General features: G+C 38.6%; 2 protein-coding genes across 2 annotated transcripts; one reads left to right on the plus strand and one right to left on the minus strand.

The window, feature by feature from the left end:
- Positions 1-424: 424 nt before the first annotated feature.
- CBG04834 lies at positions 425-6,797 on the plus strand (the record flags this gene model as incomplete). Its single annotated transcript, XM_002637963.1, has 5 exons — positions 425-476; positions 896-1,102; positions 3,809-3,911; positions 6,263-6,647; positions 6,693-6,797. 5 exons carry the CDS (start codon positions 425-427, stop codon positions 6,795-6,797), a joined length of 852 nt encoding a protein of 283 aa, XP_002638009.1.
- Positions 6,798-10,053: 3,256 nt separating this feature from the next.
- Positions 10,054-13,542, minus strand: CBG04836 (the record flags this gene model as incomplete). Its single annotated transcript, XM_045238210.1, has 4 exons — positions 10,054-10,114; positions 10,175-10,271; positions 10,331-10,478; positions 13,162-13,542. 4 exons carry the CDS (start codon positions 13,540-13,542, stop codon positions 10,054-10,056), a joined length of 687 nt encoding a protein of 228 aa, XP_045092776.1.
- Positions 13,543-14,779: the final 1,237 nt, after the last annotated feature.

Here is a 14,779-nt window from a genome sequence, read left to right on the forward strand (position 1 = left end):
TTCTTTCCATCTTCTTTCTTTTTCTTCTTCTTCTTTCTTCTTCTTCTTCTTCTTCATCGCCTTTTTCCTATTCTTTTCATTCTTCTTGTATTCGTCCCCATTTTCTTTTCCGACACTTTTCAACATTTTAGTATACATAGACACACACGTATACCAGTTTCATTCTACACCTTCTTGTCCAATTCAAAAGATCCTAAAACCATCAAAATACCCCTTTGAAATTTTCAGAATGCTGCACAACTAAATTGAGAGCTTGTGAAAGAGCAACTCAAGAAAAGAAACAAGGATACTACCTCAAAAACACAGAGACAAACTGATTAAAACAGATCGAACTGGATTCGAAAATTTGGAAACACATTTGAAAAACGAAAGGAAACAGAACCGGGTTTTAACAACATCAACAACAACATCAGGCTAACACAAAATGGTCAGCAAATTGACCAAAGCCATGGGAGCGCTCTCTCAGAACGATGAAGGTAGGTGGATGAAGAGGGACTAGAATTTCAGAAAGTTAGGCCTTTACGGGCCCTATCATAGTTTCTTTTAGACTCAATGTTTTAGGCCAACTAATTTAGATATGATAGAACTTGACGAGTACTACAAAATGATACTATTTGAAAAATTGTATCTTGTCTATGAACAAAGTTAAAAATCTTAAAGCTGTGACCGCGTAGCTCTAACGACTTTTGGTTTGTAGCTTTGTTCATAGACAAGGTACAGTTTTCCAACTAGTACAATTTTGTAGCACTCATCAAGTTTCATCATATCTAAATTAGTTGATCAAAAAAATACTGATTATAAATAAAACTACTAGGACGCGAAGGCCCTGCAAAAGCCCGGTTAAAAATATTCTGACGGCCGCTGATTCCCACCCTGACATTCTAAAATTTTGCAGACGATGTCCGCAGAACACCAGCAGCATCCACCATCGTCCCACCAACCACCAGATCATCGTCTCAACATCAGGAACGTCGAAAGAGTGCTCGTCTCAACAAGAGACAGGATCAAACTGACGTTGACGACGAGATCAGCATCGATCCACATGACTCGGGAACTGAGTCGGATGAAGAGGAGATCGCTTCGATCACTTCTAGCATGTCGAGTACGTTTTGAGATTTGATGGTTTTTGAATAGGGCCAGGACAAAGGCGGTTGCCGATAGAGTCACAAGAAGATCTTAAGTCAACGCTGTCGGAAACGGCCGGCAGTGGCCCGGGCTATGAATACTCTGCCGTGGGCCAAATCGTCGGTTTTTTTCGGAGCAAAGCTCAGTCAACCAGAAACTTCTAGACCGTCAGACCCTCCCCAAGCAGCGTCTCCGTTTCCGAGAGCCTTGTCTGAAGCCGTCGACCTGAAACTATTAAAACAGGCCTCTATGGGCAGTCTGCTTAAGCCAGTCTGTCTAGTCAGCATTAAACGTATACCGTAATATCATCCTTCTGAAATGCTCTTAAGCTCCGTACAGAGAAAACCGGATTAGCTGGATTTGATCGGATTTCATCGGGCGGTGTGATTCCATTCTTCAAGGTGCTGAAAGAAAGATAACTTAAAATCCGAATCATCTAATTTCATATAAGAGATATCAAAACTCTGTCAGCTGATAAAATGTTGGTTACTATGACAAATAATTTATCAGTCAAAATTGCTTTGATGTATCATATAGGAAACGATATAATTGAGCTCAAAGGTATTATTGGCTTCTATCAGAGCAGCTACGGTAATCAGGGTCGAAATGACGAAAGTAAGGTATTATTGTTTGCGATATGACAAGTAGTCTAGACAGAGCAATATCCTCTTGGGGGCATGTCTGAGTACCTGTCTCGCGAAGTTTCTCACAATTATAGGTAGTCTTGTTACTAAGGGTTCTAGATAGAGGGACATCTACAGTACCCCTTCAATCTCCCCCACGTGATTTGTGATCAAGTATCCAAAGTACATTTATCTGGTTCCCTCTTGGTCGATTTATCTCATCTTCTCTTCTTCTCGACTTTCCGCCATCCCGATTCTTTTCATCCATTCCAAAAAGATAAAATCGGCGACAAAAAGAGATTTTTGCAATAACCACGAGGTGTATGTGTTTTTTTTTCTCAATCTTGAGATGAGAGTAGATCAGAAGTCAGTATATCACCAACGTCACATTTTTTGGAGGAGGAGGTACAAATTGAGTTCGGGTTTCGATAAGGAACTCCAATTTTTTTTCTGCGTCGAGAGGGTGTTGGTTGGCCTGTGGCGTCCAAAAGTCATCAAAAACCTCCTCCTCCCATACCACCACCGATTCATTTCACTCCTTCTTCTCACAAACAGAAAGGAAAGTCTCTTTTTTTTCTCGTTTCTCGCTCTCGGAGCCCTAAAAACATATCGAATTTCTATTCGTGGAGGCAAAGGAGGAGCAAAGGGTCTCGGGGCAGAAGGCAAGGAATCAACGTAGATGGCGCGATGACTACTCAGTGGGAGGGCTCACTGAGCAACACAAGAAGAGTTGAGATGGTTGGTGGAGGAGGACATGATGAGGATTGAGAGAGAGAGAGAGAGAGTGTGTATAAATATATACAAATATTTGATGTAACATTTCGGTTGTGAGCGAGGTGCTGGTGGTTGACGATAGTGGGGTGGGAGAACAAAATAAAAAAGATCGGTTTGGTTTGGAGAATTTTCGAAAAAATGGAATTCAAGAAAAAGGTTACTGTAGTTCCTGAAAAAAGGCCGATATGATTACGGTAGATGAGTTTAGGGTCGAACTCAATAAAAGAGGGTTACTGTAGCTTTCACACTGTGAGGTTACTGTAGTTGTGGCTCCTAGAAGAATTAGTGATAAAATTCGGATGATTGACGAAAAGAAAAGTTACAGTTAGAAGTTTTAAAAACTGAATTCAAGTAAGGTTACTGTAGGTATAGCTCTTGGAAGAGAACCACGACGTAGATTATTGTAAGAAGGAGTTACTGCAGTTCCTGGAGAATTGTCAAGGTGTAGGTTACTGTAGGAAAGAGTTACTGTAATTCCTGTGAAAAGGTGTAGATTACTGTAGTCCCGTGGTTTGGGTTGCTTTCGGCGAGCTTCGAGTCAAGCTCAATAGAAAAGGGTTACTGTAGCTGTGGCTCCTAGAAAAAAATCGTGAAAAATTTAAACAGATCATAACCCTATGATTGTACTTTGAGCTCAATTATCTCGGTTCCTGTGAGAGACATCAACAACCTGTCAACTGATAAAATATTTATCATAATATTTCAAACATTTTTATAGTTAACAAAATTTTGATATCTCTCATAAGAACCGAGATAATTGAGCTCAAATGCACGTATAGGGTGGGCTTCTATTAGAGGAGGACCTACGGTAGTAGCACTTTGAGCTCAATTGTATCACTTTCAGTGAAATATATCAAAAATCTGTCAACTGATGAAATGTTGGTGATATTATGACAAACATTTCATCAGTTAACACACTTTTGATATCTCTCAAAGGAACCGAGATAATTAAGCTCACAGTTACGGTATCAGCTAAACTCGAAAAAACGTATGAATCACTCTAGGTGCGAAATATCGGAATCAGAATTTGTTATTCTGTTTAGTTTTGCAAAAATTTGCAACATAAAATTGTTGATCTGTTTCTTCCATTTTTAGGAATGTTCTTGACATTAATCCTAAAAGTCATCAAACATCAAATCCTTCTTATATATTGATGTGATGTGTAATATTCGTGTACTCATGACAACTCAATGAGCTTCAAAGATTATAGATTTTGTAGTCTGAATTTGGGAGCTCCACATGATATTATATGACTCTGATTCCTCCAACTCATCCCGAAATTGCAGATCCACGCGAGTCATTGAGACGCGGCCTATATTATACTATGGAACATCCGCCACCAGTCACCGCGAATCCAGCATGGAAGAGAGATTTGGATGAGACCGAAAGGTTTGTTATTCTTACAGCGTTTTTTATTGCATCCCCCGATCTGACAGCTGAAGCCATCTGTTGCCCTCAATCTTAACCACAACAGCCCATTGGGTCCTGAGATTTATGTTATTATCACTTCGCTTCTTCTACTAGGAAGAAGAAGAAGAGCAGTTTTGTTATTCCTCTTTCAAAGAAAGCACTGGACTTGTTGCATTTTGTTGTGTGCTAAAAACAAAAAAGAAAGAAGGAGAGCTCAAAGGGAAAAAAAACGACAGAAAATGCAGATTTATCGTGGCTCTGAATCTTGATGAATCGTATAGAAAAAGGAAGGATGGACACTTTTTTTTGGGAGAAGAGGAAGAAGATGGAAAGGTGGATTGGGAGTAAAAAAAAAGGGAGATGGGTTGTGATTTTGGCAACAAGTTTTTTTGGTTTTTATCAATTGATGAGGGACCTGACGTCTGAAAAAACAATATAATAGTTTTCACAGGACCGGACTACAGAACCAACAAAGAGTTTTAAATATGGACCTATTTTTAATTGAAAGCCAACTTTGTATGGCGAAACAATATACCGTAAAACCTGTAACGGACGCGCCCCTCACTGTCAAATTTGAACTCATTTATCTCGGTTTCTATGAGAGATCTCAAAAAATGTTCAACTGATGAGTTATTTATCATGATATCAGTACTATTTTATCAGTTGACAGATTTTTGATATCTGTTACAGTAACCGAGATAATTAAACTTAAAGTGCAAATATAGAGCGGCCTGCGTTTACGGTAGTTTACTTTGTGAGTCTGAAAAATGTACTAGATTTAGCCTGATGTGTTTGAAAGTTTTCAGATTTATGAAACGAAAATAGGGTTTCAATTTTGTAGTTGACAAGTTTTTTGTGCGAATTCGCCTGAAGCTGGTAACTAACGAAATGGGAAACATTTCAGAATTTTGGACGAATTCAGCGTTGCGACACTTTCCAGTTATTCATCTCATTTGGATGGATTTCTACGAAAAATTGTCTACTGAAACATTGAAGCCCTATTTTTTTTCTATTAACAATCTACAAAGATCTGTTTCAGAAAAGTTAAGAGAGGGTAACATGAGAAAATAAGTTGCTTGAAACTCTGTTCATAATAGCCCCTCGAGGAGTCAAACTTTTGGGCCCACCGTTTGCGGTGCCGCGTTGCTACCATCTGAGCTACGGTAGGAGAAGTAGCGCCACCGCCTGAACACGGACAGAGAGCCTCAAAATATGACTCGGCTTATAGAGCAAAGTTTAACCTCCAAATCGTGACAACAACAATCTACCGTATCCTTGATGACGTGGATCCTGTCCTTGATCTATTCCCAACCACTTCCACACACCCCATTCTCTCGATAATTGACCACCCAAAACTCGCCTCTTCATTCATCCATACAACATGTACACAGAAATACACAATTTGATTCTTTTTCTCTCTCCGTTTTTTGTGTACATTTTGTCAGGAAAACTACTGGGGGTGTCTATAAAGAGAAGATACTTCCCTACTTTTTCTTCATTCCAATATTTTCACAAAATTAAGACCACAATCGTATTATTTATACGTGAGAGGAGGAGGTTGTGCGAAAAACCGAACGAAAAAGAGATCGTGGGATTGAATGGCAACACCCGCGCGAAAAGGAAGAAGACACATCAATTATAATGTTTTCCCCCTTTCACCACGATGATTTCTTCTGAAAAAAGACACTCGTAAACATTGGGAAGGGATTGAATTCAATTTAGGAATAAACAAGGAGTCTTCTAGAGAGAATTCTAGAAAGTTGATGAAGTAGAAAAAGGGGATACCGTAGTTATGGCTAGAACTGACTAGAAGATACAAAGTGAAGTGGTCTAAGAAGTACTAGAAACTGTCTAGAACCTCATCTTTTGAACAGAAGCATTTTTTGGAAGTGTGGACTAGAATCTAGCCAATCGTTATTGCCATAACATTGATTCGGGCTGCCTTTGACTTTCAATTTGCGAAATCTGGGTAAATTTAAAAAGAAGATAGATTTTCACAAGCTATGAAAAATTAACAACAACCAATAATGAAATTGGCATTAGAAAATTTGAGCAGAGACCATTTCGGAATATAAATTGGGATAACGCAGAACCTGTAATAGAATGGCTTCCACACTGTCAGCTTTGAGTTCAATTATCTCAATTCCTATGCAAGCTATCAAAATGTGTTAATTTACAAATAACTTCCGATACATATTGTGATAAACAGATTAGCAGCTGACAACATTGGTGTATCTTTGACCGGAAATGAGAAATTTGCCCCAAGGCCCTCGAAGATTTTTCTGCACTGATAGATCTTGGTATCTGAGACCCAAACTTTATATTTTCAGCATGGACAGTTTCGGCCGCGAATCCGGCATCATGACTGGAGACAACGACTCGGACACTGACGGAATGGCGACGCCAACTCCACTTCGTCGTCGTCTCCGCGACGATGACAGCTCATCGCCAGGAAAACGCGGACACGAGGAGCAGAATCCAATGGCTGATCATCCAATTGCTTGGCGTCTTCGCTCATTCAACAACGATCGTGCTGTGAAGGTGGCCGCACGCCGTTGTCCAGTTCATGTTCTCATCAGTCATCCACCAATTCCAATGGGCCTCCGTTTCGATGGCGCTGGCGAGGATGTCGAGGTGGAAGGTGGTAGTTGGGCCGCCAAGAGAGGAAGACTCGATAGTCATCGTCCATCGTTGGACTTTGAGAAAATGGTCAAAGTGAGTTTTTTGAGGATGTTTTCAAAATAACAACAAGGTATTCAGACTCGCATCGGAGAGGAACAAGATCAATCCACTCCATCATCATCGGCCGCTTCATCACCACCAACTTCATCGGGACCAGTCACCCGTTCCCAAATCAATCAATAATCTATTTTTGTTCTTCATCATCCTCCTCCTCCATCTTCTTCTCCTCTTCAGACCTGTCTACCCAAATCGAACCAACACGACTTTTCGAAATCCCGAAAACTGGGACTGCTCAAAAAAAGGTGTCCAGTATCTGCCTCCCGTAGTGTTTCTTGTTAGGCGTATTTCTTGTTTAGTACTTTCTCTACTCTAATCACTTTTTTAAAGCATCTCTTATCTGCTCTACTGGACACTCACCCTCCCATTTTCCCAATGTCGAGACTTCGTCAATTCGTAATCGATGGGGTTTCGGCCTCTGGGATTTGAATTCTTTTCTCCTTCATCCTTAAAATGTTACAGTACTCTCCTGAAAAATTTTGCCGAAAAATTCGAAAAAAACGATTCTTGTCAAAAACTTTTTCAAACCCAAAAAAAGTCGTTTTATCTCTAACCTGCGTAGTATTGATTAGCATTTTACATCCCCCTCAAAAAATGTTCCCCCGACGAATTCGTTGTGCATTTTATTAGTATTCATCACTTTTCCCCCGAAAGCATGATTAGATTTTCCCCAAATTCCATGTATCTCTACACAGAAAATGCTTCATTTTATCCACTAATTTCGGCAATACCTCCAAATCGTGTCCATCTCGTTAAACAAGCCCCGCCCCCTTCCCCCCGTCTTCTGCCCTTTCTTATGAGCACAACCCAATATATTTCCAGTACAACTTCTTAATTTCTTCTCTCGTCTTCACCCACGTCACTTTTACTTTTCTGAAACTCTGGAATCCCAAAAAACGTTTTTTCTTGTAGTCTACGACTCTCTCTCTCTCTCACTCTTCTACCGATGTTATTCGTTTGTTGATGCATAAGTTGAAAACAGTGTTTTGTTCACCCATGCTAAAATTGCAGATAATAATAATATTTATCATCCAAAAATTGTTTTTCCAAAAACTTATTGCAATTTAAAGAAGAGTGATTTGAAAAAATTCTGAATACCGTTAATCACGGGGTAGAAGTGCGGTTAACTTTGAGCCTATGTATCTCCGTTCCTGTCGAAGATATAAAAAGATGTCAACTGATTAATTGTTTATCACTATATCAGAAATATTTTGTCAGTTGACACTTTTTTTGATATCCGACATAGGAATTACGATAATTGAGCTCAACTAATTGAGCCTTGACTTCACAGTGCGGGGGCCTTCCTTTTACAGGTTTAAAGTTTTTCTAAATTTTCTGATATTTTCTCTTTGGAAAATCTAAATTTAATGAAATTTATAAAGTTTCGAAATCATCTGATTTTCGGATTTTTTTGTGTATTTTCTCACGAATCTTCAATTTTGAGCAAATTTATCTCAATTCCTATGAGAGATATAAAAATGTGACAACAGCAAAAAAAACTTCTGATATTATGATGAACAATTTACCAGTTGACAACTTTCCCATATCTTCGACAGAAACCGAGAATTTTCCCATATCTTCGACAGAAACCTTTCTGTTGCTTTTTTTGTTGCTTTTTCTGTTGCATTTTCGCTGCTTTTTTTTGTAGCTTTTTTTCAATTTTTTTAAATTTTAAAAATCCGATGACTCGGGCGAGATCGAACTCGGGTCGCATGCTTCACATGCCGGCGTGTAAACCGGTGCGCTATTGCAGCAACAAATTCCTCTGTTATTTTGTTATATAAATAAATATCTTCTAGTTATTCTTACGTGAAAATGTTCATAATTAATTTAATTTAGAATTATTTTTCGATAAGAGGAGCCAAGAGTTGATTTCACTGGTGTTTGGTATCCTAAATTTGAGGTGCCCTCGTTTCGAAAACGTCAAGGACAATTTCGAGAGCTTTTTCCAGGATTGGTAGAGTTTGAATCAAGTTGACGGTAGTATCTAAAGGTAAGGGAAAATTTATTTTTAGTCTCCAATCTTAATGTTCCACAGCTGCTTGGTATTCGGGATGCGGAAACTTTGAACACTTCGAGGAAAGGTACGAGGACAGTTTCGATGATCAGAAAGATTGGAATTCAGATGTCAGGAGCGACAAAAGGTGAGGAAGTCGGAGTTTGTAAAGTCCCTGTTTTCATGGGTAGAATAAGGGGAAATTGTTTTTTAGTTTCCAAATTAAAAGATTTTAGGAGCTGCTTGATGTCAGGGACGAAGAAATGGAGAACGTCTGCCAGGACATGTTGCGAGGTTAGAAGGATTGGAATTTAGATGACAAGAGTCGAATAATTGAATTGAAGGTAAGGAAATAAGGAAAATATTTTCATCGGGAAAAACTTTCAAAAATGAAATCCAGCTTTAACGTTTTGAAAGAGGATCAAACTTTCCACACAATTCGAAAAAGAGAATTTTAACCGAAATGAAATATTTAGGATGCCCAACAGCCACGCCGTCCACGTCAGTTACAGAAGGATTTAAGTTTTTCAAACTTTGATGCGAATTCGATGAGGTAACAACAAAAAAGAAAACTGCTGAAAATGAATTAGTTTAATTTCAGATTTCGAGTTCGAAGGGACGAATCATTAGGACGACATCAGGATGCATCAGGAACATCATGATGTCACAACTTTGTGAACTTCTTTTTTTGATATGTCTTTTTTCTTTGCTCTTCTTGCCCTTTTTTTTTTTATTCGGCTCTTCTCTTCGGAATTCGGGTCTCTGTTGTGTTGGTGTTTTCCTAGTTTTTGGTAGTTCTTCTGGCTCTGTTAGTCCTTCTGATTTTTTGTGATAGTCTTTCCGGTTATCTTGTTGGTAATCCGTCTTGTTGTGTCTCGAAGTTGTTCTTTGGCAGCTAGCAATGGTTTGGGAACAGTAATCTTTGTGGTATCCTGGGTGAAAAAATACAGAGTGCTGTGGTTTGAAAACTTTCAGAAAAATATTCTCAATAAATTATTCAGCTACCGTAAAACCTGTAATAAAAGTCTCTCTAAGTTTTGACTTTGATCCAATTTATCTCGGTTCCTGTCAAAGATATGAAAAAGTGGTCAAATGATAAATTTTTTATCATAATGCCAGAAACGCTTTACCAGTTGAAATATGTTTGATATCTTGCATAAGAGCTAAGAAAAATGAGCTCGAACTTGATAGGTTTTTAGAGGAATTGTTATTCGGAGTTTAGAACAAGAGTTTCAAATTCAAAAATAAAATTGTTTTGACCTCAAAATAAAGATAAAAACTTCAAAATAAGAAAACAAAATTGAATCATATAAACAGATCTTTGAAAATTAAAAATATTAATGAACAAAAAAAATGAAACAAATAAAAAAAACGAGAAATTGAAAATCAATGAGCAATGGAATGATGACGAGTGGACATGATGCTAACGACCATCGAAGTTCGTCTCCTGAAAAAATATTGACTTTTTTTGAAAACAATTCTCAAAACTTAAGAATCTGTCCAAAACAAGGTGAATTTTCGAAATGGTGGAGTTGTGAAAACCAGGACGATGACATTGACAGATGCATGAGTGCTGAACATGACTAGGAGGATTCTGGTGGTGTCTGAGTTAGTACAAATTCTTTTTCAATCTAGAATTCCAAAAACGAAGTTCAAAACCCACCTTGAGAATATTCGACATCAGCTAATGAAAGTCCGGCTAAAATTCCAATAGGGAGCAGGAAGATTGTAGACGTGGCAAGTTGAGAAATTCGGCTGTAGATTGAGAAGTTTTGTAGGTTCCGGAAGGATTGGAGGTAGGAAGCGTAGTTCTGAAAGCAGACAATTTTTTTTGTTTGTCAAAGATATCAGAAAAGTCGCCAACTGATAAAAGTTTTTTCATTCTGAAAATCTTTTCAGATATTAACATATTTTCCATTATGAACCTTCACACCCTGTCAATGTTTTGATGATCAATGCCTCTTGCCCACAACCAAGACTGTGCAAAAAGGCGGCTGGCCACGGCCGGCCTCAGCCGCGGCTCGATTTTTGAGACCGAGGCCGGCCGCGGCTTTTTTGTGAAAGCCGTGAAAAGCCGCGGCTCGCCGGGGCCGGCCGCGGATAGCCTCATGAAAACGCGTGAAGTGAAAATCAATCAGTTTTTGAATAATTTCGTTTTTTTTGTCCTACTTTTCAAAAAAAAAATTATACGTTTCTCATGAAACAATTATTTCTGAAGGCCGTGAAAAGCCGCACGGCTAGCCTGGGCCGGCCGCTGCTTCTTCGAATATTTTTCTGAAGCCGCGGCCGGCTCGGCCGTAGTGAAAGCCGGCCTTGCCCACAACGCGGGTGGATATCACGCGAAGAAGACACCCATACACGATGTGGGGTCCTATATTCTATCGAAGCGCTCACTCTGTTAACCGTTCCAAAGTGATCGGAATTAGGCTGGCCAAAATGGCGTTTTCTGGCACCACACGCCGCTTTTAACTTTTGCACTGGCCGCCAGCGCCAGTTTTTAGAGCGGCGTGGATCGCCAGTGAAATTTTTCACTGGCATCAAACGCCGGTTTTTGAAAAGATGAATTTTTCAATAGAAAATACTTCATAGAAAAAATATTTTTAAAAAATGACTGATAATCCGAAACAATGAAATGGAAAAGTGAAAAATGATATTTTAGACCTTTGAAAATTTTGATTACTTCTGGAATTATGTTTGAAATTCTGAAAATCTGGTGTCTGAAAGTTCTGAATTTTTTTTCGAAATTTCAGAATTTTAAAAAGTCTATTATTTGTGCGATTTTAAAAACGTATAGATTTCATGAAACTCTACTGTTTTCTGAAAATTTCCGAACTTCGAATTTTCAGGATTCAAGAATTTTTTGAATTTCCTTCTAATTTCAGTATTTTCATATTTTTAAAGAACTATTTTCGGTGTTTCTATACTGTCATGCTTTATATTTTTGAACGAAAAATTCCTCAATTCCTAAACTTATGAAATTTAAAATTTCAATATCTCCGAACTTCGTAGTTTTTTTAAAACCTGCATTCGGAAGTCCCGCAAATCAAAGTTTATAACTTTAAATTCTAAAAACCTAAACAAATACTTTTGAACTAAACCTCGATCCAGACATAATCACAAAAACTATTGATGGAAGACTAGTGGTAACTTCTCAAATACCAAATTCGTTCTAACATTTTATAATTCCCATTCTCTCCCTTTAAAATCAATTATCTGACTTCTTGTGAAACATACGACTAAATCGTCAACTGCCAAAATGTTTTTCTTGACATTTGGAGCATTTTATCAGTTGACAGTTTTCTGCTATCTTTCATAAGAACTGAGATAATCAAGATTGAAGCTACAGTGAGGGGATATTGGTGAACCAAAAGGTAAATTCTACTCTCAAAAAGAAAGCGGCGTTTGACGCCGGTTTAAATATTAAACAGGCAAATACTGCCTGCTTAAAAATTTCGCTGGCTTTTAATGCAAATCACGTGAAATTGAAAGGCCCATAGCTCTGGCACTGGCGGCCAGCAACAACCCTAATCGGAATAAATGAAATTCTGTTAGAGCGATATCTGGACTATATGATGGATAGCCGAGTATTTTGATAACTAGACCCTGCATTTTTTGACGAGTGGCCAAAGTCGTGTGCAGGTGCGCAATATTGTGAAGCAGAACAAATGTGTCCGCTTCTGCGCGCAGAGTACGATACGCAGCCATTATTTTTTACAATGAGAGATAGTTAACGTCCGTGATAACAGTCGTACAATTGGGAGAAATCTCTCTATAGATCAGACATGACAATACCACCAAACGCTCAACGTCTCCCTTTTTTTACGAATTTCTCCTTTGTGATTGATTTCTGGAGTTTGGCAAACCTTGATCCACTGAAGCTTTCTGTTTTCTTCAACCTACAGACACTCTTTATTGTTTTCTGACACAAGATAATGGATCTCACCAAAGATTCGCTTACGAGTGAGCAAAGACAAACTCAAGTCACAACTAGACTTTCTTGGGAATCAGTGAAATGGTGTGGTACCAGTCGACCATATTTTTCTCTGTGCCCAGAACTTCGGAGGTAATGTAATACGGTTGTAGGAGGTTGACCAAAGATAGGGCACACTTTACGAACAGTGAGTCTCAGCTCAGCTTCCAGCCCTTTCTGGATATGGGCATCGAAACTTGAAAATGGGTTGGTTTGCCTTCAAGTAAATAACTCCCAGCGGCATGAGCAGCGGCAGCGGATTCTTCTTTTGAGAACTCGAAAAGAAAACAGCCTCAAATATCATGGGTTATGGTGGCGAGGCTCTCGACCATGGACTGAGGTTTTTTGAAAAAAAACTGCCAATTTTCGTTGAACATGAGCTAAACATTACTAAAATAAAAAAAAGAAAACGAAAATCGATCGGTAAGAATGGATAAAGTAGGCGTTCAAAAAATATCGATTACTTTCCGGACAACCTAATATTACAGGTTTTACGGTATCATTCAAAAAATATTGATTCCTACCTCCATTATCAAACGAAACTCCTCGTCTTCTGCCAGACCACAAGATCCCAAGTTTGACACTTTGAAGACTATAAACATGGCCAAACAAAATAAAACCGAAGCGATCGTTTTGATAGAAATATGCGCTCTTTTCATCCTCCGGAATACCAGAAACTTCCTTAGAAAACACATAGCGAGTGCTGTCACTTCTGTGGCTATCAATGCCACCAAAATAGTCATTAGCTGATGGCAAGACAGTAACCCAAAGTAAGCTAAACTCCCTGTACAGAACCCAGCTGGAAGTGGATGGAGAGGTTGGGGTCGCATGAGCAATGTGATATGAATATCTACTAGAAAACATTGAAGTTGGAATAAAAATAAGTAATATTTCAAGTTATCCATTTTGTCGGACTTGAAAAGCAGAAGAAAAAATGAATAGAGATTGAGAACGAACGAAACGCCACCGATGAAATGATAATAGTTTACAAGCCATTGTGGAGTGGAGAATTCTATCGATTGGAGCATTTTCGGAACAAAGAATGATATATTTTTCCAGGAAAAATGTAGGGGAGGAAGAGCAGGTGAATGAGGGGGCGGTAGTTTTTTTGGGTCTGAAAACTTCAGGTGCACCTCTAAAACACGAAATTGCTGGAAGGAAAATCAACGTTGCAATAAGACAATGTCAAGAATTCAAACAGACATTTCCTGGAAGATCACCTGTCATTTTCAAAATAGATCTTTCGAAATTACAGTAGTGTTGAGAAGATTGATAGATACCGTACCGGTCAATGATATACAAAAGCACATTTTCAGTTGGTTTTCAGCCATTTTCACCTTTTTTCAGAAGTCTGGTTCTTGTCAAGTGTCCGATGATGTTTGAAAGTTTTGGAGCGTGTAAAACAGACCTAGATTGAAAACTCTGCATTCACAGAACTTTTTGAAAAATCCTAGTTTTTCAACCATTTGCCAATTTCTGAATGGCACTATTTTTTCTCATTTCCAGTTCAAAAACGGGCCAAAAAGAGGTGTCTTTCAGAAACCGACAAATAGCTAGAAAACTAGGAATTTTCAAAAAATTCTGTCAATTTTTTCAATCTATGTCTATTTTACATCCTACGAAGTTTTGACAGCCGAGCTCCAGATTTCTGAAAATGGTAAAATATCTGAAAGTTGGCTGAAAAAAGTAAATTGACTGGTACTGTACATCTTGAACGCCCAGATTCAATTCTATCCCTCCGACATAGCTCATCATAGCTCTTCTCTCTGACGTCGTTTTTGGTCGTTACCATACTGGTAACCTGACGGAAAAGGACACCGACGCACGGGAAGTGCAATTGAAGTGTTTTTGGGACTGACATCTTCTCTGGCTAGGTCAGATGGATAAATCACGAATACCCATCGATTTTGATTCGAAGGTATTTGATGTGTCCACGAAAAATTTGAAGTCCAATGTTTGTTCAAATCGATTATGTTCAGAAGAGAGTCAACAAGATGAAATTCCTAAGTAAACGCTGATTAGCTTCGCGTAACTGAATGGACAAATTGACTTGAAACTTTCAGTGTAGCCTAATTGGGTACCCTGAATCGTGAAAAAAAATAAAAAATTCTGGTTACTGCTTCATTAAACAAACTTCTTTTT

Source organism: Caenorhabditis briggsae (assembly GCF_000004555.2).
Source record: "Caenorhabditis briggsae complete genome, chrV, whole genome shotgun sequence".
In the NCBI taxonomy this organism is placed as follows: domain Eukaryota; kingdom Metazoa; phylum Nematoda; class Chromadorea; order Rhabditida; family Rhabditidae; genus Caenorhabditis; species Caenorhabditis briggsae.